The sequence below is a fragment of the Sorex araneus genome, chromosome 3, assembly GCF_027595985.1.
Source record: "Sorex araneus isolate mSorAra2 chromosome 3, mSorAra2.pri, whole genome shotgun sequence".
Lineage (NCBI taxonomy): Eukaryota > Metazoa > Chordata > Mammalia > Eulipotyphla > Soricidae > Sorex > Sorex araneus.
The window spans coordinates 127,902,592-127,927,086 of record NC_073304.1 but is presented as its reverse complement, the minus strand read 5'-3'; the positions used below and the strand labels follow the sequence as shown (position 1 = coordinate 127,927,086).

The following is a 24,495-nucleotide window of genomic DNA, read 5'->3' as shown; positions in this document are numbered from 1 at the left end:
TAAAGACAGTTTCTTTGCCTCTGAACTTCAAGCTTTTTAAGCTTCCATAAGGTGTATCTCATCCCAAATCTTTCTAATTTTAAATGCTGTCTTTCAGTGTTAATTGATTTACTTGGGTCATTGCAATTTGCCACAAACGTTGTAACCTAAAATTCCAAAGCTTTATTCTCACAACATTGGGAACCAAGTATCCAGAATCTGCTTATTAATGGTTGGTTCCCTTTGGAGGGTCTGTGAGATTGTACATTCCATACCTCCCCTAACTTCCGGCTAGCTGCTAACCTCTCTTCATAGGCTTTGGTTTCAAGGTGCATGATGCCAATCTTGGCCTCCATCATGACCTTCCTTGTGTCTGTGACATGTTTCTCTCTCCTTTTACTTCAGAATGCGCATTCAGCTTTGGGGCTTATCCTAGCTAGGTACAAGGTGATCTCCTCTCAGACTCCTGTTTGTGTCAAGATTTATCCTGGATAAAGTCATGGTCAGAGGATTGGGGTGTAGGAGTAGGCAATTCCTTTTTGGATACTACTTGAAAACTATAAAGGATATAAGCAGTATAAAATTAGGGTGCCGGACTAATACTCAGAATAAAAGATACTGTTGAATCCTTTATACTTACTGCACAGCACGCTTCTCTGTATTCTCGTTTTAACATTTTCAGATGGTCTCTTCAGCACTCTGTAGCCTGCGTATCTGTGATGTGCTTTAGACCGATGGTAATGCCACGTGAGACCATTACTATTTTTCCGGAAAGACAACCCAGCTCTCCAGTTTCTCGTATCCCGCTCGTCCTTATCTAACCTAACCCATTTGTTCATGTGTTATTTTTCCCAAATGTAAATCTGACCATAGTTTCTTTTCCTACCATAGATTGTGCCATGGTGCTATAAATACAGACCTAACTTTTTACGAAATAGAACTTTTTACGTACAGTGGTAGGGTGGCTGCCTTGCCTGTGGCCAACCTGCGTTTGATTCCCGCATCCCAGATGGTCCCCCTGGTGTTCCAGAAGTAACCCCTGTACATGCAGGTAGTGGCCCCGAAGTCAGAAAACTCACAACCCTTAAATATAGATTTTTAAAAGACTGAATTGGTTGTTTTCAACCTCCCCTCCCATTAATGTGAACCTTCATGTAGACTGTTTTCCTATTTAATGAGGTCAGTACTTGGCACCTTATGCAGCTACTTATAGTTTTATTGCTATTTAGTTCGTTAAATAATTTACTTTTTGTTTTTTTTTGGCACAGCTGGCAGTGCTCAGGGTTTACTCCTGGCTCTGAGCTCAGGGATCTCTCCTGGCACAGCTCCGGGGATCATATGGGATGCCGGGGATTGAACCCTGGTCTGCCATTTACAGGCAAGCACTAGTACTGCTACTGATTGGGCTTCATGCTGACTACTTCCACCCTTCAGTTCCTCCTGCTCCTCCCAGGTGAATGCTTCCCTGCACCATCCTGTTGCCCCACCCTCTCCTATCCCCCAGCCTCCGAAGAGACATGTTTCCATGGTCTTTGGTATTTGCTTTTCTGCCATTGTATTTCTTTATATTCCGCAGATGAGAGAGGTCATTCTGCTCTCTCTCCTGAATAACTTCACAGCTCGATACTTTCTCTAGGTCCCTCCATGTTGCAGCAAATTGCATGACCTTATCTTTCCTTATGGCTGAGTAACATTGCATTGTGTATATAGTCAACTATTCTTGGACACTGGGTTGTTTCCAGATTTTGGCTATTGTGGATAAATACTGCTACAAGGAACACAGCGTACACATGTCTTTCTCCATTTTGTTCTAGGCCCTGTGGGGTATATTCCAAAAAGTGGATTTGCTCACTTTTTGTGATGTGGGAAAAATGGAAGCTCAGTTCCTAGATTTGTTAGGAATGTCCATGTTTTCCAGAAAGACTGAACCAGTTGACATTACCACCACCAGTGAATGAGAGTTGCTTTCTCCCTGTGTCCACTGAGGCACTGGTTGTTCCTGTTCTTTTTGATGTGTGTCATTCTCTGTGGTATGAGATGGTATCTTGTTGTTTTTGTTTGGATCTCTCTGATGATTAGTGATGCAGAGCAGGTTTTCATGTGCCTTTTGGCTCATTGTATTTCTTCTTTGAGTAAATTTCTGTTCATTTCTTTTCCATATTTTTTGTTGGGGTTGGGTTTTTATTTTTTCATCTGAAGTTCTACATGTGCCTTATATATCTTTGATATTGACCCCTTATCAGATGAGTGTTGGGTAAATAATTTCTTTCATTCTGCGGGCTGCCTTTGTATCTTGGTCATCATTTCCTTTGGCATGCAGAAGCTAGGTAGAGAGGTTTTAGTCAATGGCTTTTACTTTCCTTCTCAGAATGGTTCAGTATTACCACAGAACTGAAAAATGACTGACATTCTAGGTGAACCAGCTCAGAGGAGCTAGGTTCTGCTCATAGAATGTGAAATTGGTTTGTCTAGTTTAGGGATACCCTTGTGAAAATTGTCCTCTTTCTGTAGAGCACGTAAAACTGTTCACCGTCAAATAACAAATGCTCTCTTGAAATTTACAAAATTTGAGTTAATTGTTAAAAGCCTATTGAAGTGAAATGTTTTAATGTATGACAGTAATTCTTGAAAATGTCTCACGTTTGGTAACGTATTTCTGAGGGAGGTGATGTTTGTTAATTTTGGAGGGAAAATGTGCTGCTGTTTATAGTAAGTGAATTGGGGAAAGCTTATTTTTGTTTCCCTTTAGTTACAAATTAATTTTTATTAAAATATTGTATTTTATAGAATATTTTCCTGTGGTTATATTCATTAGCTATTTTTCTTTTACAGTTATGCTCCTTGGTGTCCATCCTGCCAACAGACTGATTCAGAATGGGAGACATTTGCAAAGAATGGTGAACAACTTCAGATTAGTGTTGGGAAGGTAGATGTCATTCAAGAACCAGGTACTGTTAATGTTGAATATTAGTTGCAGAAGAGAATTAATTTTTATTTTGAGTAGTTTAAGCACAAAGAAAAGGCAACTGATAGAACAGTTATCATTTATAAGCATATCATATCACTTGGTATCAACAAGTATTTTATATATGTTATATATATTTATATATGTTTATATATAAATTTATATATAGAGAGAGAGGGAGAGAGCTGTTGTTTTGTTTTTATGTGCTGGAGATTGACTCCAATGCTTCACAAGTGTAAGACCTGTGCTTTATCACTGAGCTATATATACATACATACATACATGCATACATATATATATACTTGCTTAGTTTTTAAATATTAATCATGTATTAACTTTGCTTTATTTTTCACATATTTAATTAATTTTAAAGTTAGGATCTAACCAGGGTTTCACAAGTGCATTTGGCTTTTACATCTTTAATTTAGTCTTTTTCATTCAGTTTTTTTCTTGGCACTGATATTGGGAAATAATAGGCCAGGGATTGGTCTAGGTGTTTTCTTATTCTGCATTTTCTATAAATATACAAAATTCAGTTTAAAGGCATGATTTTAGGTTCTAGCAAGGGTACTTCATAGATGATCCTGTGACATTATATATAACCTATCAGGGATTCCTGCTGTTAGTGTTAGTGGTGTTTGTTTGAGTCATGAATTTGTTACAGTGATGACAGTAAACACCCTATACATAAAGATGCATTATTAATTTTTGTGTATTAGTATTTTTTTGTGTGCTGTCATTTTAAGATCCATGAGAATTTTGTCTGTACCAAATTTTTTTTGTAGTTTCAGAATAGTATTTATAGTGCTGTCATTTTCTCTGTGTTTATAGATGTTAGTGACCTGCTTTTTCAAAGAAGAGACTACTAGATTTTTAAATTCTGAACAGATATACACAGTAAATTTGTATTTTTAGGTTAGAAATAGTTGTGTATGTTATATGAACATTATTAGATTTTTGTTATTCCAGCCTCAGTTTGATTTTTTCCATGAAATAGTCATTTTTTCCATCTGCATTTAATTTTTAACTATTCCATTCCTGTAAAAAAAAAAAGAAGGTAAGTTTATAATAAACATAGAGTGTTAAAAATAAAATAAAACAGTAATGAATTATCAGTTACACGAACAAAAAAAATATGGGTGGCATATTCTAAGATCAATACATTGACAAACTCATGAAAAGAGATTTCTATTTAAAAAGAGCCTTGAGCATTTGAATCAAAGCCATACTTGCTCATGTGCTCCTAGGAGCTGGGAAATTATAATTAGTAGTTCATTATTTTTGTCTATTGTAATAACTTGTTTTATCTGGAGGTCAAATCAGTGTTACTTCATTTTTACTGTAAACTTGTTTTCATCTTTTAGTATAAAGTTTGAGTTCAATGAAATTAGGTGTAAGCTTTAGTAATTAGTGAGCACCACACACATTTTATGACGAGTGCCTTAGACACGCAGACTGGCCAGTTTTTATACTTGAATGAGTTGGCACACCTACCCTGAATTTGCAGCATGATTTACACAAAAAGAGCTCCTTTGTGTTGGATTCACATATCTAAAGCCTGAGTATTGTCTTTCTATTTTAAAATGTAGATTTATATCTACTTTTCCGTTATTAGTAGATTACATGCTATTTTTAAAATGAAGTATAAATCTATTATGAATTATTAAAAATTGTTCACTGATTTATAATATTTATTTTGAGAAATCATATATTACATATGTGTATTTGAAATATTTATCAAAGAGGCAAAGTAGTCTTATTTAGTATCTAATTAACAAAAATGAAAGGGGTTTTAAAAGGTTGTTTTACCTATTAGAACAAAATTTTTAAATAGAGTGCTAGAATTCTTAGGAAATGCTAAAACTCAAAAGCTGGGAGGCAAGTTTTATGCACACATGGTTATTTGAATTACCTAGAGAATATTTCACTTCAAGATTATGCTGTTTACTTTAAATCATGAGCCTAAGGCTTTAAAATAATATTTTATAAGGTTTAGAAAAAGTGTTTACTCAGAAAATTTTTTAATTTCTATTATGTGCAAGGCTCTGTTCCAGTGCTATTGATACAGATGGTAAAAAAATTGCATGCCTAGAGAAGAAAACAAAGAACTTGTTCCCCAGTGAATTTGCATTGTAGCAAAGGAGATAAATAGTAGCTATGTAAAATGGAAAAATAATGTCAGCTGGTAGTTAGAGCTATGAAGAAAGTAAAATAAAAATGCACGTAGCCATTATTTGAATCAGGGTATTCAGGGAAGAGTCTGTTTGATCAGAGGTTGTGACAGATCAAGAAGTGGATTTCAGTATATTTTGGGTTAGGAAAGTTCTTGGCAGAGCAAATAGCAGGTTTAAGTGGTTTGTACTTGGCTGTCTGGGGAGCAATTATGATGATCAAGGGAGATGCCAGTTGAGTGTTTTCCTGCCTTTCTGAATGTCGCCCTCCTCAAACTTTTTCTTCTTGTGTCGCAGTCTTAAGAGTTGGCCCTTTAATCTAGTGCCATGGGCCCCCCATTTGTGTGCTTTTCTCCTGTCACCCTTTGGACTATCCTGGGATCCCACAGGTTGTCAGATGGCCTCTGGTGGAGAAATGCTGTTATAGATGAATGGAGTTGGATTTAAAAAAACAACAAAAAAAGAACAGCATCTATTAAAATGCTGTTTTAATTGCCAATTGTTGCTTAATTGGCAAAAGTTTCAATGTTATGTGAACATTGAGAGGAAAGCAGGTGTTGGCATGGGGTTGCTTAGATACGATATGTTCTAAATGCATTTCTTTCATTGCTCTGAAATAAACTGTAGAATTGGAGTTCATAAGTAGAAAGCAAAATGAAAATGAAGAAGTTAAGTGTTGTAGTCCAAAGTGATAAAAATGGTGGCTTGAAGTCCTAGCAGCAATAGTAAGTGGTTTGATTTGACATATCACTTTTGGTTGGTTTATATAAAAATAGTTACTTGATTAATTTCTTGTAGTATTTGGTGGAAAGCGAAAGAAGGGAGGTGGAATAGATGTGTTGGAAGGTCTAAGCCTGAGATATGTAATAGAATCCAAATAGAATTGAGCTTGAGCTGTGCATCTGAGGACAGTCAGTAGTGCAGCGGTATTTGAAAAAGGGGTTAAGTCAGATTACCTACGGGTTATGTGGCAGAGAAGAATTTTGAGGAAACGGGGAGTTTCAATGTCAGAAATTTTTCTGAAATTGTTGTAGCAGAGAGGAAAGGATAAGCCTTCTGGGATAGTAGAGAGATGAAAAAATGCAGGGTTCTAGAAGCCAGATTAAAAGAGAGAATGTCTGGGTCTGGAGATCCTAGTCCAGCAGACATGACACCTTGCACACGGCTGACCCAGGCTTGGTGTTCGGCACCATTCTGAGCCCCGCCAGGAGGAAGCTCTGAGAACTGCTGTGTATGCACGCTCCCTCTCCCCCAGGAAAGAGAGAGATAATGTCTCTAGAGAGATAGTAGAAAGGGTGTCTTACAAGCAGCTGACCTGGTTCCATCCTCCTAAGTCCCACCAGGAGTTATCCCGGTGCCAAGCCAGAAGTCCTGGGCACCACTGATGTGGCTTAGAAACAGCAACAATGAAAAGAAAACAATGGTGTGGACAGGTAGTGTAGGAGGTAAGGCTCTTCCTTTCACGGAGCATACTCCAGTTCATGCCCCCGCAATGTGTAGGGTTAGTTTCCACACCAGCAGGAGTGATCCTGAACACAGAAACACGAATAAGCCTTGAGTACCACCAGATGTGGCCCCCAAACAACAACATCCAGAAAAGAGTGTCTTATGTAATACTAATTGACTCTCAAACCTCTGGTTGCATATTGTAGAGTGTCTTATGTAGCAAAAATTCTCTCTCAAGTTCCTGGAGCAGTTTCTTTCTATTCTAAGTAATTATTTCAGTCTTCATTTCATTTTCACAAAATCTATCAACTTGAGTGAACAGTGGAAACAATCAAAAGGTTTATTTATTTATTAAAGATAGATACATTGATTATATTTTAATATATTTTCTATATTTCTGCGTATGGATTTATATTTGGCTACAGATCTCCGATAGTACAGTCTCTTAGCAGGGCTGCTTTGCCACTACAGTGATAATGCAGGGTCATTTTAATTTTTTTCCACGCAAGTAAAACTTAAAAAAAGAAAAACACTATGAAGTGCTCATGCATAGTCTTTATTTATGCTTATAATTCTTTATTGTACATCTAATAGATTTGCAAGTATTTTAATCAAAAATAGAAATATAAATGCTGGGGACTATAATCACTTTGCACCTTTGTAGCAAGACTTGTGGGAGTCACAACAAAGGCTAGGCCATACGTTAGATTACACTGCATAGTCCAGAAAAATGTTCAGTTAAGTTCAATTGAGAAAATTATGTTTAATGAGTATGTACTCGAATGTTCTGTTCTCATGAATTAGTTGTCAAGGACAGAAAAACATCACCTGTTCATAGAACACGCCTGGGTGATGGCTATTTCAGAAGATTAAAGATAATTTAGATTTTTCTATAACGACAAATAAGCATTGCATTTAAAAATCGCTGAATTATTATAGAAATCAATGTAATGGACTGCATTCCAGTAGTGTTAATATTTTAATTTTATAATGGTAATTTTTATTGTGTCAAGTTATATTGATGACATTTCAATCTTATAAATTTAGCTAATTGTTTTTCCAGTACTTTCTACTGCTACTCTATTGGTGATAATAACTAGCATTCAGTAAGCATTTAGTTTAGTTTGTATTTGTGCTATATATATTCCATATATATATATTAGCTTTATTACAATACCTTATTAACTGCATATCTCTGTATATCTCAGCAAACTGAGTCTTAGCAAAGTTAAGTAATATGCCCAAGGTAATACAGCTAGTAACTTGTAGAACAAGTTAATATCTAGTCCAAGTTTCTTAGCATTAATTAAAAATAATGTCCATATGTCATTCTTTTTCAAAATATAGTTAGTTCCCTGTCGTAATTTTGCATTTGATTTTAACATTTGCATTTGTATATGCTTTTTTGTCAACTTGCTAATTAAAAATTAATTCCCCCCTTTGATGTTGCATTATATTCCTTTGGGTTAGCCACACCCAGTGAGGCTCAGAGGTTACTCCTGGCTCTGAACTCAAAAATCACTCCGGGCAGTTCTCAAGGATTGAAGTCCATATGAAATGCCACAGCTTGAACCTGGCTTGGGCATATGCGTGAAAGTCAAGCACCTTACTCGCTGTACTAATGCTCCAGCCCCTGTAAAATTTTAAATTTTCATTTAAAAGTAAAAATTGTTCTTTGAGTACCAAGATATGTAGAAATTTGGAGAGAGTGCAGGCTGGGAGAGATAATGCAGGGAAGATAGTATCGTATCGGGGTTAAGGGCTCTCCCTTGCATATGACTGACCCAGTTTCAATCCCTGGCATTATTATGGTCAGCTGAACCTCCAGGAGTCATCCCTAAGCATAGAGCCAGGAGTAAGAATACTGCCAGATGTGGCCCTAAAACACACACACACACACACACACACACACACACACACACACACATTATGTTTCTACTATACTTCTAGGAAACTTGTTGCCGTGAACCATTCTTCAAACTCTGAAATGAGCTGCTCTCATAGTTTCATAGTTCTTTAAAATCTATTCTTGTTTTAGGGGCTGTAGATGTATTACAGTGAGTAGGATGCTTGTCTTGCACGTGACCAACCATATAACACCACCCCCGAGCACCACTCACTGAGAGTGATCTCTGGCCACAGAGCCAGGAGTAAGTAAGCCTTGAGCACATCTGAATATGGCCCCAAATCAAAAAGATTAAAAAAGAAAAAGAATAAAAGGTATATAAATCCCTGATGTCATAACTTTAAATGTGTTGATCATCTCCTTTTCAGGTGGTCAAAGTTGAAACTCACCCCTGGCATCAGTATTATGGATGAGGTGTTTTGGAGAAGCAACTTGCGACATAGAGCTTTATGAAATATTTCAGTTTCTTAAAAGTGGCATTTATTTGAGATTAATTGTCGTGGTGTCAGGTCTTTAATCTTAAAACAATATTTTAAGACTAAAAATAATGATACAAGAAAATTGGAACTTAGGGAGCTTAACTATCATAAGTTGAAAATTAGTAAAATACTGTTAAATATTCTTTTGATTTATAGATTCACTTTTTTTTTGGCAAGGGCCAATGATAACCAAAAAATATAGAAGATTTTAAGAAGCAAATTAAGTATGTTACATTCAGTTATATCTAACAATTAGAAGTTCTATTTGTTTAAATTAAACTGTAAGATAATCTTTGTTCATTCTATTTTAAAAGGCCATATAGATAAAGCACAGTGTTGTGCACTCTAATTCCCCTTAGATAAGGTTTTTTTTCTTTTTGCTTTTTGGGTCACACCCAGCGATGCACAGGACTTACTCCTGGCTCTACACTCGGGAATTACTCCTGGCAGTGCTGGGGGACCATATGGGATGCTGGAAATTGAACCTGGGTCACCCGCTTGCAAGGCAAACGCCCTACCCGCTGTGCTATCACTCCAGCCCCTACCCTTAGATAAGATTTGAGGGTAGCTATAAGAATCTGTAACTAGGGAATGAGTGAGGTATAAATGTTTTACAGTCATTCTTCTAAGTTAAATGTGTCTAAGGATTTTTAAACATTTAGAGTTACCAGTATTTTTCCTTTGTTAATTTAAGTATTCCAGACAATATTCTTGTCTGATAGCATGATATTTCAAACAATGCTCAGGGTGAAAGTGTCCATTCAGAGATGCTTTCGACAGTTCTTTCTTGAATTCTCAAGACACTGAAGTCTTTCTACTCTCAGAATAAACTTTATTTAACTTTTTAATGTATAATGATAAATGAACCTACTAAATGGGTATTTTTTTTTTTTTGGTAACATGAACTCTTACTATCTTCAGTATGCTGTTTTCTTTTTTAAGTGTCATGGGGAAATATTATGTTTGATATGGGAAACAATAGACAAAGCTTTGGGAAGAAGGCTCATCCTTAATAAGTTGTTCTGCTGAATAAATTTTAGTTTATAAAGTGGGTGTGAACACATCTCCCATGCCTTTAAAAGTGAAGCCTTAATATGTCAAATTGCAGGTAGCCATAGAGATATAAAATGTAAGCCACATTATTAGAATCGATATTTGATTTTGTACAGATAGTCCCCTTAGTGGAAAAAGCAAACTGATGAGATATAAATTAGATTTGTGATTTACATTCAATTTAATGTTACTTACAGTAAATAAAGATACATTAAATCTGTCAATTTTCTAGGATCACCAGGATACTTTATTTTTAATTTTTTTTCTTTTTGGGTCACACTAGCAATGCACAGGGGTTACTCCTGGCTCTGCACTCAGGAATTACTCCCTTTGGTGCTCAGGGGACCACATAGGATGCTGAGAATTGAACCCGGGTTGGCCGAGTGCAAGGCAAACCCCTACCCGCAGTGCTATCTCTCCAGCCATTTTGTTTTTGTTTTGTTTTGTTTTGTTTTTCGCTTTTTAATTTTTTGTTGTTGGTTGGGGGGCAAACATGGCACTTTTAAGGGACTGGCTAGTGGTCAGGAACATGTGGTTTCAGGACTGACCCTGGGCACTGTTTACAAAGCATGTCCGTTCACGCTTGTGCTGTCGCCCTGCTCTAAGGAGAGGTAGTGTAACTTTCCTTCTCCAGGTCACAGCAAGGTTCACTCACCCTCAATATTTAAGGGTGTTTTAAACAAATGCATAAATATTTATTTGTTAACATTTAAGAGCAGTCATTATTTCTTTATGACTAGTCTCATTCAGGTTTTTGTGGTTTGCTCCTTGATGTTATCTGTCTCTGTTTATAATTGTGATTATAAGTATTGGATTACATCATTTCCTTCTGCCTCTAGATTATAAGTTGTGTGAAAATCAGACCTGTCTTTTGGTGTCTGCTTATCCATGTGTGTGGAAGTTATCTCTTAGGGGAGAAAAAGGTTTTTAGTAAATATTTGTTGAATAGGGTTTTAAAAATTTATCTCTGGGGCTGGAGCGATAGCACAGCGGGTAGGGCGTTTGCCTTGCACGCGGCCGACCCGGGTTCGAATCCCAGCATCCCATATGGTCCCCTGAGCACCGCCAGGGGTGATTCCTGAGTGCATGAGCCAGGAGTGACCCCTGTGCATCGCTGGGTGTGACCCAAAAAGCAAAAAAAAAAAAAAAAAATTTATCTCTGTTCACATGCTCTCAGCGTAGTATTTTATATGTAGTTAGTAGTGTTCAATAAAGGCTTGCAAGACAGCTTGGAAAACTAATGTATGTACATTCCTTGAAGAACTTGTAAAAAGTGTAAAGATGCAAATTTTAACTTACTATTTTCTGTCTTATTTCTAAACCTATACTTGGTATAACATTATCTGCAATTTAGTCTATCTTTTACTATGTACTCAACACAGAATATACTGATCTGATTTAACTTGAGAATAATTCAGATAGGTATTAACATACCCATTTTACTGATAAAGTTATATAATTTTTCTAAGGTCACAAGTTAGTAAATAGATAATTGAATATTTATTCAGGTTTAAATTATTTCACTCAACTATTGTTCAACTCTAAGTGACGGAAAAGCTAAAAAATTCCAGTATGTAAATTACATACATACTGAAGTATGTAAGAAGTTGTGTGTCAGTAAGTGGAAAATGTCACATAAATAAAAATGATTAAAAATAAAATTTATGTAATTAAAATAGTAAATGTTATTCCATGGTAATGATTCTTGTATATGTGGTCATAAAAATAGTTGGGAGACTTCTGTTATAGAAAGAATTTAAGCTAGGTGCTTTGTTAATCTGTGTTTTTCTTGTGACTTTGTTTGTTGTTCTTCAAATAGGTTTGAGTGGACGATTCTTTGTCACCACTCTCCCAGCATTTTTTCAGTAAGTATAAAAAATTTTCCCACCTATTATAAGTCTATAAATATGTTTAGTGTATGTTTCACAAGAATACTTTTTTGTTTATTTTTTATTTCTTTTGGAACCACACCAAGCAGCATTCAGAGCTTACTCCTGGTTCAGACTCAGAGATTACTCCTAGTGGGGCTCGGGATGGGGCGCAGGGGTAGCCATGTATGTTCAAGGCAAGCGCCCTTCCTGTTTTACTGTCACTTGGCCCCTTTATCAAGACTCTTACATTTTCCACTATCGCCACTCATTCATCTTAACATTTGAAGGGAAAACTGATTTTCCTTAAAGATTCTATTTCAAGGGAGGTATGCCTATTTCAGGGTCTGGGGTGCCATGTTTCCCCAGCAGAGGCATAAAGAGACAGGGACTCCTGGGCTGATGGTGAAATGGCCCATTTAATGCAGAGCTATTAGCATACTCATAGAAATCTGAGGTACAAGGCAATTCTCTTGTTGGGATTAACTCAAGGAGACACTCTGTCTCCCGGGGACATTTATATTGCTTTTTTCTTTCCCTTTAGTTGTATATATTTAAATAGCTAGGTGTACTTCTTACTGATACTTGCAGTTATTTGGATAAACACAGTTAGAGATATAGATTCCAACATTTAGTTCTCTCGGCTCTGAGGGCATGCAAAGCTTTTACGGTAGATAAATCCCAGACTAAGTCCTTAGGCCGGTTCAGCTTGTCCTTCCTTAGTGAACTTCTCTCTCTTAAGTCATAATGGCTTGCATCAAGACTGTGCTTTTATGCTTTCTAGACTCTTCCATGTCGATGCTGGATCTATCTAAGACCCACAGTGGGACCCCCCTTTATAGAGTGTTAGGAGTTACAGCAGTCAAAGCCTGAGTCAAGTAATTTTGACAGATGCCCAGGAGTAGATACAATTGAATCAGTCAACTCCCAGATATTAGGAGCATAACATTAATGGTCTTTCTGTGTTTAAGCAAAGCACATTGCTCTATAGTCAAATATGAAAAGTTACAGGGGAAATAGAAAAGCAAGTAATTCACTTCAAATACAAAGTCTAGATTCACCAGAAGTTTTGACTTACAAATAATCAGAATATAGCAGTGAGAGTAAATCATAAAGGGAAAAGTTCAAGATAAACTTGAGTGATTAGGGATGCTCATAAGAACACTTGTTTAAGCTTCACTGGGGAAAGGAAAAGGGGCAATTCACTGAGGAAGCTTAAGACACTTAGGGTTAGTTTCCAACATGCCCAGTATGCTTCTGAGAAGGAACCTAATTTCAGGCAGTCAGTAGTGGTGAGGAGAGGACAGAGATTTTTGTGATGTTATAAAAGATAGGCTGATTTTTAATAGATAAATATGAATTGGTAAGCATATTGGGAAACACCTTTCCAAACAAAAAGAGATTTCATTGGTGGAAAAGCCCAGGAAAAACTCTTGTGCCTTCTGAGAACCATAGCTAATCTCTGCCTGGCCAAGAAAGTACAGTTGGATCTTTCTGGGTGATGTCACCTGAGAGCCTTGAGCAGTGACAGGGGAAAGATGCTTCCTAGAGAATAGGTAAAACGCAGAATTACTGAGGCTTGGTGACTGATTGACTGCAGGGAAGGAAGATCCTAGGATGACAAATAATCAACATGTTATTTATAACCAGTAAAAGCTATTGAGGAGTCGTAGATTAAATAGGATTTAATAAATAGGATTTATTTATTTATTTATTATCCAAATCCTAAAATAAATAGGATTTGGAAGATTAGAAACCAGAAGGAAAAGTATGACATTCCTTTGTTAATTTCAAATTGGAGCAGTTTGGCTAGACTGGAGATGTATAATGAGAATGCTTCCTTGTTGAGTCAGATAACAGTTAAAATAGAGAGAATATGTACTATGGGAAGAGAAGCAGGCCAAGGATAGAACCAGGATTGAGCAACTTTGGATACCTGCAGAGGCTAAGAAAGATCAAGGAACTGAAAAGTCTTGAGACTCATGCATAAGGACAAAGGATAAGGAGTAAGTAAGCATGCAAGGAAGGAAGAGGCATCAGAAGGAAGGAGGTAGGAAGGAAGGGAAGGAAGGGAAGGAAGCATGGAAGGAAGGGGTGTTTAGTAGTGCACAGTGCCAATAAAGAAATACAGGATAAAATGTCCAGTGGATGTATCACTAGGAATCATTGGTGATATTTGAGCAGTTCCAGTGGAAACAAGGAGAGAGAATCCCCATTTGCACCAAGTGGTGAATTAGTAATATAAGAGGAAAAATGCTAATATAAGGATTTTCTGTAGGAGAACTGTCAAGAAAGTGAGAGGAGGGAAGACGGAGGGGGAATACGTCAGTAGGAAATGTTTTGTTGATTTTGAGGAAATAGTGTGAATTTGGAAATGTGAGTATAATTTTTAAAAACTTGTTAACAGATACTTTTTAAGTGAAATACCTAAAACATTGTAACAAAAGTAATAAAAAGTAACTTAGTAATTGAACTCTGTTAAGGTTATAGACCCTGGAGAGTTAGTACTGCAGGTAGGATATTTGTTTTGCATGCAGTCAGTTCAGGTTTGATTCTTGGCACCCCATATGGTCCTTTGGGCATGGTCTAGGGATGATCGCAGAGTACGGAGCCAAGAGTAATAAGCCCTGAGCATGGCTGGGTATGGCCAAAAACAAACAAAAACCATTTTTTTTTTGCTTATAAACACAAGTTATACAGTGATAAAATTTAAACAGTTTAAAGCTTTCTATTTTGAAATTTCATATTGTAATTGATTAACATTTACATATTTTTTGTGCATAATACATATACAATAGCCTATAATTTTTTTTCCTGCTTGTTTTTATAACAGTGCAAAGGATGGAATATTCCGCCGATACCGTGGCCCAGGAATCTATGAAGATCTGCAGAATTATATCTTAGAGAAGAAATGGCAATCAGTTGAGCCTCTGACTGGATGGAAATCCCCAGCTTCCTTAACGTAACTTTTTAAATTGTTAAGTGCTATTAATAAAATAGAGAGTGTCCTGTCACCAAACCATATAATTTAACATCCTATACTTTTCTGTAAATTCATTTCTGATTATCCCAACTATATGTAAACTTGCTTGGCCTGTATGCTATTTCTTTTTTTACTACCTGCACATATTTTAACTAGCTGTTAGTATGCTAGTAATTAAATATTTAGATTCATAGCTATATTAATATATTAGTATTTGCTCAGATTTAAGAAATCTTTCCTAGCTTTACATTTTCATATTTGCTCTTTAAAAATTATGGTCTTGTATGCTCTTTTTCTTTTTTCTTTTAAAATTATTCTTCCATTTTAATTATTAGTAAGGTAAAGGAATAGCTCTTGAACTATATAGGGTCCATGTTAAATCCATGGATATTTTCTAAAAGATGAAAAGGTAAAGCTTATTTTTGTACCAAAGGAAATGATCCAATAGAAAGAGAGAAATTACCGATGCAAAAGAAGAAATGACAGGATGAAATCACTAGCTAGACCAAGGGTTGGATCCAGGACAGAAGTGAAGGAAATAGATTCCTTGGGAGATAGATACACCAGGCTTAGATTTGGCTGTAGGAAGATAAGAGAGATCACATATCGGCTTCTAATTTCAAAGTGACATACAAGGAATGTTTGCCCACTGATAGGGTAAGTTAAAGAGATAGTGGAATAAGGTTCAGAGACAGGAGAACATGTATTACACAATATTTTATTTTATTTTTTATTTTTTTATTTTTTAATTTTTTTTTTGCTTTTTGGGTCACACCTGGCGATGCACAGGGGTTACTCCTGGCTCTGCACTCAGGAATTATTCCTGGCGGTGCTCAGGGGACCATATGGGATGCTGGGAATTGAACCTGGGTCAGCAGCGTGCAAGGAAAACGCCCTACCTGCTGTGCTATCACTCCAGCCCCTACACAATATTTTAGAATTAGCTTTTTAGAATTTTTAGAGCCTAAAAATTCCAGTGGGATGTGGTAAAGTGTTTACTGAATTCTGTGACTATGAAGGAAGAGAAGTCAGTTGTTTGTATGATTTTTTTTTTCCCACTGACATTTAGCTACTCAGGGTTGGAGATTTTGCTCTGTGTGTGTGTACGTGGATATATAATTCATATGTTAATACTATGTATAAACTATGCATGATATATGTTAACATACAATTGCATATATTAATGTGTAATATATAACATATGGAGTATATATGTTTTATATATATGTATAACATATGTACAGAAGGAAAGAATTTAAAATAGAGAAAGAATTAGGGATTTTAGTGTATGTGAACTGGATGATTTAAATGTTTGCCTTGGGACCCAAAGCCCTGTAAGAATGGAAGTAAATTCAAGAAAGGGCAAGGTATTGAAAGTAGTGGAGAGAGGCAAACATGTAACCTGAGGATTGTTTTTTTTTTTTTTTAGTAAACCTCACTTAATGCCCTTATTTTCTTTCTTTTTTTTTTTTTTTTAGGATGTCTGGCATGGCTGGTCTTTTTAGCATCTCTGGCCAAATATGGGTGAGTAACCTTAAATTTTTCTTCCACAATTATCTTTGATAAAAGTTTTCTTATTTAAAGAATAAGACTGTAGCTTATAACAGAAAAATAATTATGAATTTTTTTTTTTTTTTTGCTTTTTGGGTCACACCCGGCTATGCTCAGGGGTTACTCCTGGCTTTTGCACTCAGAAATTACTCCTGGCGGTGCTCAGGGGACCATATGGGATGCTGGGAATTGAACCCGGGTCGGCTGTGTCCAAGGCAAACGCCCTACCCGCTGTGCTATCACTCCAGCCCCAATTATGAATAATTTTTGTGAATTTACCTTTCTTAAGCCATTCTCTCATCTATTCTTACATGGGTTCCCCAGTGAAAAAAAGTCTGTGTAGAAATGCATAAATTGAACAAAAATCTAAATAACTGTCAGTCTAATTTTTTTAGGTTAGTGATGAATTTATCAGTTCATCTTGTTTTCCGTTGTCAAAATAACCTAAGTTGGAAAGTGATTTTATATATCAGAGATCTTAAAGCTTGTGAGTTGATGCTTTTTTGTAAATATAGTTTTATTGGAAATAGCTCTATTCATTATTGCCCATTATCTATGATATCTTTCATACTGTGGAGAATTGATCTAAAAGCCTAAATATTACTCTCTGTCCTTTGGAAAAAAAAAAGTTTGTATACCCTGCTGTATAGATTGTCTAATTTTACTGAGTCATTTTAGTGAAAATTTTTAAGTATTAACATTATATAATCTTGATTATGTCAAATAACCTTTGGCTGAGTTTTATTTATAGGTGAACTTATTTCTGCCACATCTAACAGAATTGCTCTGGTGTTTTATTTTATATGATTTCTTATAGTTACTGTTTTCTTAAAATTAGTCAGATGTGTTACAGGCTGACAATTGGTAATTAAAAACTGAGAACTGAGAGAAAGAAATTCTTTTTTTTAACATATTTACACTAAGGATTGACAGAAATCTGTCTTGATAGTCATAAAGAACCTTGTTCCCTCATACTGTCTTTGTCTAGAGGATAATTATTTCAGTGTGAGGAGTAATGGAAGGTGAAAGCTTGGGACTTATGATAAAGGTCAAGAGAGGAATTTGTTCTATAACTTTAGGACAAAATTGGATCATGACCTTCAAACATTTTTAAAGAGAAGTTATACTTTCAAATTTAATATCAGGGGAGATAATAATTGCTCCTACCTCAAATGACCGGGCATTTAACACTTAGTGCTTTATATTTTAATTATATCACGTAATGACTTCAGTGTGTAATATTGTCACATCAAGGTCAGATGCGGGTGTTTCATCATTTTTGCACAGTGCCCAGTCGTGCACAGCACAGATGGATTCTGTGCCGATGAGTTGCACTCCAGAAAAGGGCCAAAGATAGAATGTGATCTATCCCTGAGTAAACAATTAAGATATTCTTCTTAATGATTGAGAAATAGTACTTATGTGTTATTCATAAAGCTACTTTTTAATCTAATTTAAATCCCATGGTTTTGTTGGTTTAGCATTTTCTGAAAGTTTTACTTTTCAGACTTTGTCATGTTTTAAGTGGGTCTTGGGAAAGGCATATAAGAAGGAGAAATTCTTATTAAAGAAATTGTTTTTGGGACATTCCTGGCTTGGGGTCAGTGAAGGCCACACCTGCTATTGCTCGGAGTCCGTTCAGTCCTGGCGATCAAATCCAGAATCTTGTCCATGCAAGTCTGATTTGCCATCTGAGCCATGTCCCAGCCCCAAGAAAAAAAATTTTCTTAACTAATAAGTTTGGTCCATTTATATTTATTTGGATCATTGATAGTATGCTTTGATAGATCTGAGAGATGGTATAGGGGTCAAGGCATTTATCTTTTATGTGGTTCATCCTGGTTTGATCTTCAGGAATCTATCCTGCCTTGAGCACAGATCCAGGAGTAACCCCTGAGCACAGCTGGGTGAGGCCCAAACTGCCCTGATCCCAAATTACATGCCCTGATTTCAGATTGGAATCACTGGTTATCACTGTATCATTGTCATCCCGTTGTTTGTCGATTTACTCAAGCAGGCACCAGTAACGTCTCTATTCCCCTCAGCCTTGAGATTTTAGCAGCCTCTCCTTACTCGTCTTTCCCAACGATTGGAGGCTCTTTCAGGATCAGGGGAATGAGACCTATCATTACTGTTTTTGGCATATTGAATGCGCCACAAGTAGCTTGAGTATAGATTGTGTGGGGGGAGAGAGTGGGTGAGGAAGGGAGAGGGAGAGAGAGGTGGCAGGAAATATATATGACCAAAGGAATAGAAATGGCAGGTTTATGCAGATTACAGGCTATTTTGATGTCACAGATATTTATACATCGCCGGAAAGTGTCTGTACTTGAGGGCCAGAGAGATAGCATAGCAGGCGCTTACTTGCCTTGCATGCACCTGATCTCGGTTCAATCCCTGACATCATGCATTGTTCCCTGAGTGATCTCCTCAGGGTAGAACCTCTAGGAGCGATCCTGACCACAGAGATGAACACTGCGATGTCTGGCTTAAAATTAATTATCAAAAATATAAGCAGAATGACAAACAAGCCTACCCTACTCCACCACCCGCCCCTAAAAGAAGAAGAAAAAAACAGTAAGAAAAGACACACCATTATTTATGCCTATGTGTAATCTCTACTGATATCCTACTAGCATGTTGTAGATACAAAAATCAGTCAGCTTTTCTTTGCAGGACTTCCTAGGATGAAGAGTTGGTTAGTTGTAAATAATTTCTTAGAGAAAATTTCATTTTTTTAGGAAGGAGCAAGTTGATAAAATAGTGTTTTATCAAACAGTATTTGATACTTCTATGGAGTTTTTAATGTGTGTATAGGAAAATGCTTAGGGAGTAATTTAATTTCAGCAATGACTATCTGATTTTTAAATGATTCCTGATTTTAAAACAAATTCTTAATGTTCTTGGTATTTCTGATTTTTTGATAATTAAAAAGATTACCCATAGTGTAAAAAAAAAAAAGAATCATAAGAAGAGCAAAGCCTGTAGAACTCAGGGTTCCTTAAGTCTTTGAATGTCTGCCATAGTGAAGCTAGTTTCTTAAGTCTGGCATTCTTGAGATTAAAAACTGGTCTTCAGGATGTCAGTACCACTTAATGAAGAGGCACCCAAATACTGTTTTCCTATGAATTCAGTTAAATTGGCTCCATATTTGGCTTTTTCAACTCTATATCAATCTCCCATATGATATTTATTTACTTTGCTTGGGGGCCACACTCAGAGGTGCTCAGGGCTTACTCCTGGCTCTGCACTCAGTGATCAGTCCTGGCAAAGCTCATGGAACTATATGGAGTACCAGGGATTGAACCTGGGTTGGCCACATACATGGCAAGTACTCTACCAGCTGTACCATTGTCAGGCCCAACCTCCCATATGTTCCTGCTTGAATAATTTTGTTATCAATTGAATCACTGTGCTATACACAGTTATAAAGCTATTCATGACTGGATTTTGATCATACAGTGTTCTAACACTCATCACTCCACCAGTGTACATTTCCTACCACCAATGTCCATAGTTTTCCTCCCACATCTCCTCTCTCCATCCCAGTCTGCTTCCATGGCAGGCACTTTTCCTCTCCCCATCTCTCTCTCTCTCTCTCTCTCTTTCTCTTTCTCTCTCTTTCTCTCTCTCTCTTCCCCCCTCCCTCTCCCTCTCTTTCTCCCTCTCTTTCCCCTATTCTCCTGTTCCTCCCTCCTCCCTCCCCCCACTCTGCTTTTTGGTCATTATGGTTTGCTATACAGGTACCGAGAGGTTATCATGTTTGTTCCTTTACTTACTTTCAGCACATAGTTTTTATCCAGAGTGATGATTTCCAACTCTCACTGTCATAGTGGTCCCTTCTCTATCCCTGCTGCCTTCTCCCCCACCACTTCCAATTGTGGACCAATCCTCTTGGCCCTTGTTTCTACTGTCCTTGGGTATTAGTCTATATTGTCTACTGGTGCCTGCTCAAGCAAATCGATGAGCAATAGGATGACACTTATACAGTGATAGAATTAAGTCATTCAAGTTAATAAAACATATTCAGAATCTAAGAGACAGTACAAGGTGGACCGGTCCTCTGAAGTAAGTATGCACAGGACTGAATATGGGAAGCATTATTAGTGGGTCTGTTGTCACAGGAGTTCTGAATCCTGGGTTTTAGATTTATCTGTGCACTTCGTGGAGAGACTTGCAAGTATTCTCATCTCTTTCCACTGTTGGCTGTAGTGATTTGAGTGCCATTAGCCTCCTCACTCAGACAGCCAAGTCATTGTTCCCTACTTTGTGTATATGTCTCAAAACCCATTTGCTTTCCCTATTATAGGCTGCTCTTTCTCAAATGCTGAATGATTTAGCCAAGAACCTGGCCCCTGGTGTGTACTTGTTAACTGTGTTCTTATTCATATACTCATCAATATTGATGTCACTTTTTTACTTTTATGAGGCAACAGGGAGCATTTTATCTTTTTATTCATTTATTGTTAACCAAGGCTAATAGCATATACACTGGAAGTTATACAACATGTTCTTTTGCTAGCTGGATTTATCAGTTTAGTGTATGTAACCATAATTTTATTCACAATCACGATCACGAAATCCCCCTTAATCATCCATTTCTCGAGTGGGCTCAGTAACCTCTCCATTCATCCTTTCCCTGAGATCTTAGAAGTCTCTCCCAACTCGGCCTCCCAGTGATGTGGCACTGGAGGCTCTTTCAGGGTCAGGTGAATGGGATCCAGCTTGTTACTGGATTTAGCATATGAATACACTATGGGAAGCTTGCAAGGCTGTCCCATGTGGGCAGGAAACTCTCAGAAGCTTGCCAGTTTCTCCCAGAGGGAGAAGTAGGCTACAAGATATTACTTCTGGGAGCTTGCTTTTAAGTCTCTGGATGTTGGCCGTTGATGGGATTATACACACCTGGGTTCCTCTGCCCATACTTTCATGCGTGAGGCCTGTTCAAATGTGTGGAGAGGGGCCTCGAGCATGGCTGTAGCTAGGTTCGGGTGGTCTTCGGCCGCCAGGAGCTCTGCTCAGGGTGGGGAGGGAAGCTGGAGTCCATCCACTCCGAGGGGCCCCATGGAGGACAGCCAGGCGTTCGGGCAAGAGACTCTCTGCATTGCTCTCTTCTGGGAGCTCACTTTTAAGTCTCTGGATGTTGGCCGTTGATGGGATTACACACACCTGGGTTCCTCTGCCCGTACCTTCATGCTTGAGTCCCTTCAAACGTGTGGAGAGGGGCCTCGAGCATGGCTGTAGCTAGGTTCTGGTGGTCTTCGGCCACTGGGAGCTCTGCTCAGGGTGGGGAAGGAAGATGGAGCCCATCCCCTCTGAGGGGCCCCAGGGAGGACAGCCAGGCGTGCGGGCAAGAGACTCTCTGATAATTTTATTGTAGTAGGTTAATTTGTTAACCTACTAATCCTAATGTATTATGTAACTCACCTCTCTTCAGTGTTACTATTCTTTTGAAAGGATGCAGGCATAATGCAAAATTTAGTTATAGTATCCTTTGGATAAGAGTCTAGGTGATGAAGAGTTAATGCTTTATAAATGTCTCATTCTTAAAGTTAAGAGTCATGAGTGTTTAGGCTGAACAATCACCAGAATGTATGATAGAAGTCCCAAACATCCCCTCCCACCATAACTGTGATCAGGATAGTGGCACCTCATCTCTTACGGTTTGGCATTTTCCCTTTGTAAAATCAGCCAGTGTGGTATCACAATGAAATGGTACACATCTCTAAGATACTTCACATACAATCCACAACCTATAAGAGACTAAGATTACATCTTACTGCAAGTATTGAGGTGAAACCATCCAAGAGGGACCCTTGGCCATCACTGAAGACGTTTTTATGAGTTATTCCTATCCAGGAAAGGTATTTTTAGGATCCTGATCTGGTCTGAAAGTGCAGGGCTTGCCCTACACCTCCCTAGGATCTAGGCTCTAGCACGAGTAGAATCTCAGTCTAAAGGACTTTTTATCTCTGGGTGCTGTCTCAGCTCTTAATGAGACTGTAACATTGGGCAGAATAGGTGTGTTTCATCTGCCTTCCAGTCATCCAGATCCCAGAGGGGAAGCTGGCCAACGTGTGGAATGAAGTCTCTATCTACCTTTTATTTACGGAAACTTTGACCTCGCTTTATTCCTTAAGTCTGTCTTATCACTGGTTAGAATATTCCATGCATTTATTCAACTTTGAATGGGGCCATCATTGTCACTCACATCCAGCTGTAGCTCAAAGTTAGTTCTAACTCAGTTGTCTATTGTAATAGTGTAGTAATAGGCACTAGGTCCAGGAGATTGGTCCAGCAAATTCTTGGGTATGTTAAGGAAACAAAGTAAAGTACTTTGCAGTGAGCATATATAATATTGAACAAGGAATACTACTTACCATAAGTGAGAACTATCATTTTTCTTGGTGATTAAACACAAATGTAAAATTTAATTGTATCCAGTTTAGTTATTATTTGGAAAGATACTACAGACCTTGAATCCTTACTATACTTTTGGTGCCCTAAAACAATTGTTGGTGCAAGACAGTAGACAGAGATTTGTAGTTTATTGTTGTAAAACAGAATGTGCTTAATGTAACTTTAGTACTGATCACATAAAAGACCACAAGATGGCAGGGTCTCGCTAGGTAGCCCAGAGAAATCATTTGAAGCATAAACTTTTCAAAAAGAAGGTTGAAATGGAACTTATTAAAGTTAGGGGATGTTTTGAATGTGTAAAAAAAAGTTTGACTGTGCTGTGAATCAAAGGCAAATGATTTATTAAATTCAAGAAAGCAACTTTAAAAGTTCCTTGAGGATTAACTTATTTATTTTGCAGGAAGGGCATATGACCCTTTAGCATATAACTGCATGATTCATTCAGTTGAATATGAGTAATGCGAATGTGCAGCTAATTATAAACCCAGTTCCTCAAGGCATGCATCCATGCATCAGCACAAAGCAAGATTAGCTCTCCACATCTTCTCATTCACTGGATATTTCAGAAGTTAATCCTGATACTGTCATTGAGTTACCAAGAAAAGCATAAACTATGTTTAGTACATGGAATTTTCGAAACTAGAGAACTTCAGAGTAAATTTTGGAACTTTTTTTGAAAACATTTTGAATGAAACAATCATTTAATATCCCAACTTTATGTTTACATATTTAAATATTAAATATTATATAACCTATATATTTGGGTAAGGGAGAGTCACACCTGGAAGTGCTCAGGACTTACTCCTGGCTTTGCACTCGAGTCACTTCTGTTGGGGCTTGGGGGAGTCTGTGCCCGGAATTGAACCCAGGTTGGACACATGCAAGGCGCTGTACTATTGCTTTGGTCCCCCAAGTATATTTTCTCCCCTTAGCCTTAGAATGCACGATTATTCTTAATAAGAAATTGCCCTGGATGAAGATAAAAGGGTGACCATATATACCTTTAACGAAGGACAGATGACAGGTTTCCACTCTAAGAGTTATTTGCATTTACTGTGCATAAGGAAGTTGAGATTTTGTTAAGGTATCTTTTCCTTCAACAGATATTTGTTAAATATTTCAATTACACGTGGCACTGTTTAATATCATTGTTAAAGCTATAAGTAAGACGTGCTGAATCTTTATATCTTTATCTTCTCTTGCATAAGAAATTAAATCTATCACATCATTGAATACCAGTTAATAATGTATTTTTAATTGTATTGACATTTTTTAAATTGAGAAGTCAGTGGGAGATAGTGGGAGATATTTCAGTAATTTCTATGTTGAGACATTAAAATAGAGTTAGACTCACGTTTTTTTGGTGGGGAGCTCATATCTGGAGAAATAATGTGCAGACTGGTGTTACAGCTGAAAGGGAGATTAATACATTTGTGGTTCACATAAGTCAATTGTTTTTTTTTTTTTTCTTTCTGATTATAGCATCTTCACAACTATTTCACTGTGAACTTGGGAATTCCTGCTTGGTGTTCTTACGTCTTTTTTGTCTTAGCCACCTTGATTTTCGGCCTTCTCATGGGTCTGGTAAGAGATAATGATAGCCTGTCTTTAAAGTTGTATAGGTTTCATGCCAAAGTAGAAAGCAACCAACAAAGAAGCACACACACATCCTTT

General features: G+C 37.3%; 1 protein-coding gene across 2 annotated transcripts in view; it reads left to right on the top strand.

The window, feature by feature from the left end:
- Nucleotides 1-24,495, top strand: part of TMX4 (thioredoxin related transmembrane protein 4) — a 46,095-nt gene that overhangs the window by 11,826 nt on the left and 9,774 nt on the right. For both annotated transcript variants that reach the window (XM_004610978.2, XM_055131562.1), the window contains exons 2-6: nucleotides 2,812-2,927; nucleotides 11,819-11,864; nucleotides 14,701-14,829; nucleotides 16,329-16,374; nucleotides 24,304-24,405. In XM_004610978.2, coding sequence (XP_004611035.2) covers nucleotides 2,812-2,927; nucleotides 11,819-11,864; nucleotides 14,701-14,829; nucleotides 16,329-16,374; nucleotides 24,304-24,405 — 439 coding nt within the window. The remainder of the gene's footprint in view (nucleotides 1-2,811; nucleotides 2,928-11,818; nucleotides 11,865-14,700; nucleotides 14,830-16,328; nucleotides 16,375-24,303; nucleotides 24,406-24,495) is intronic.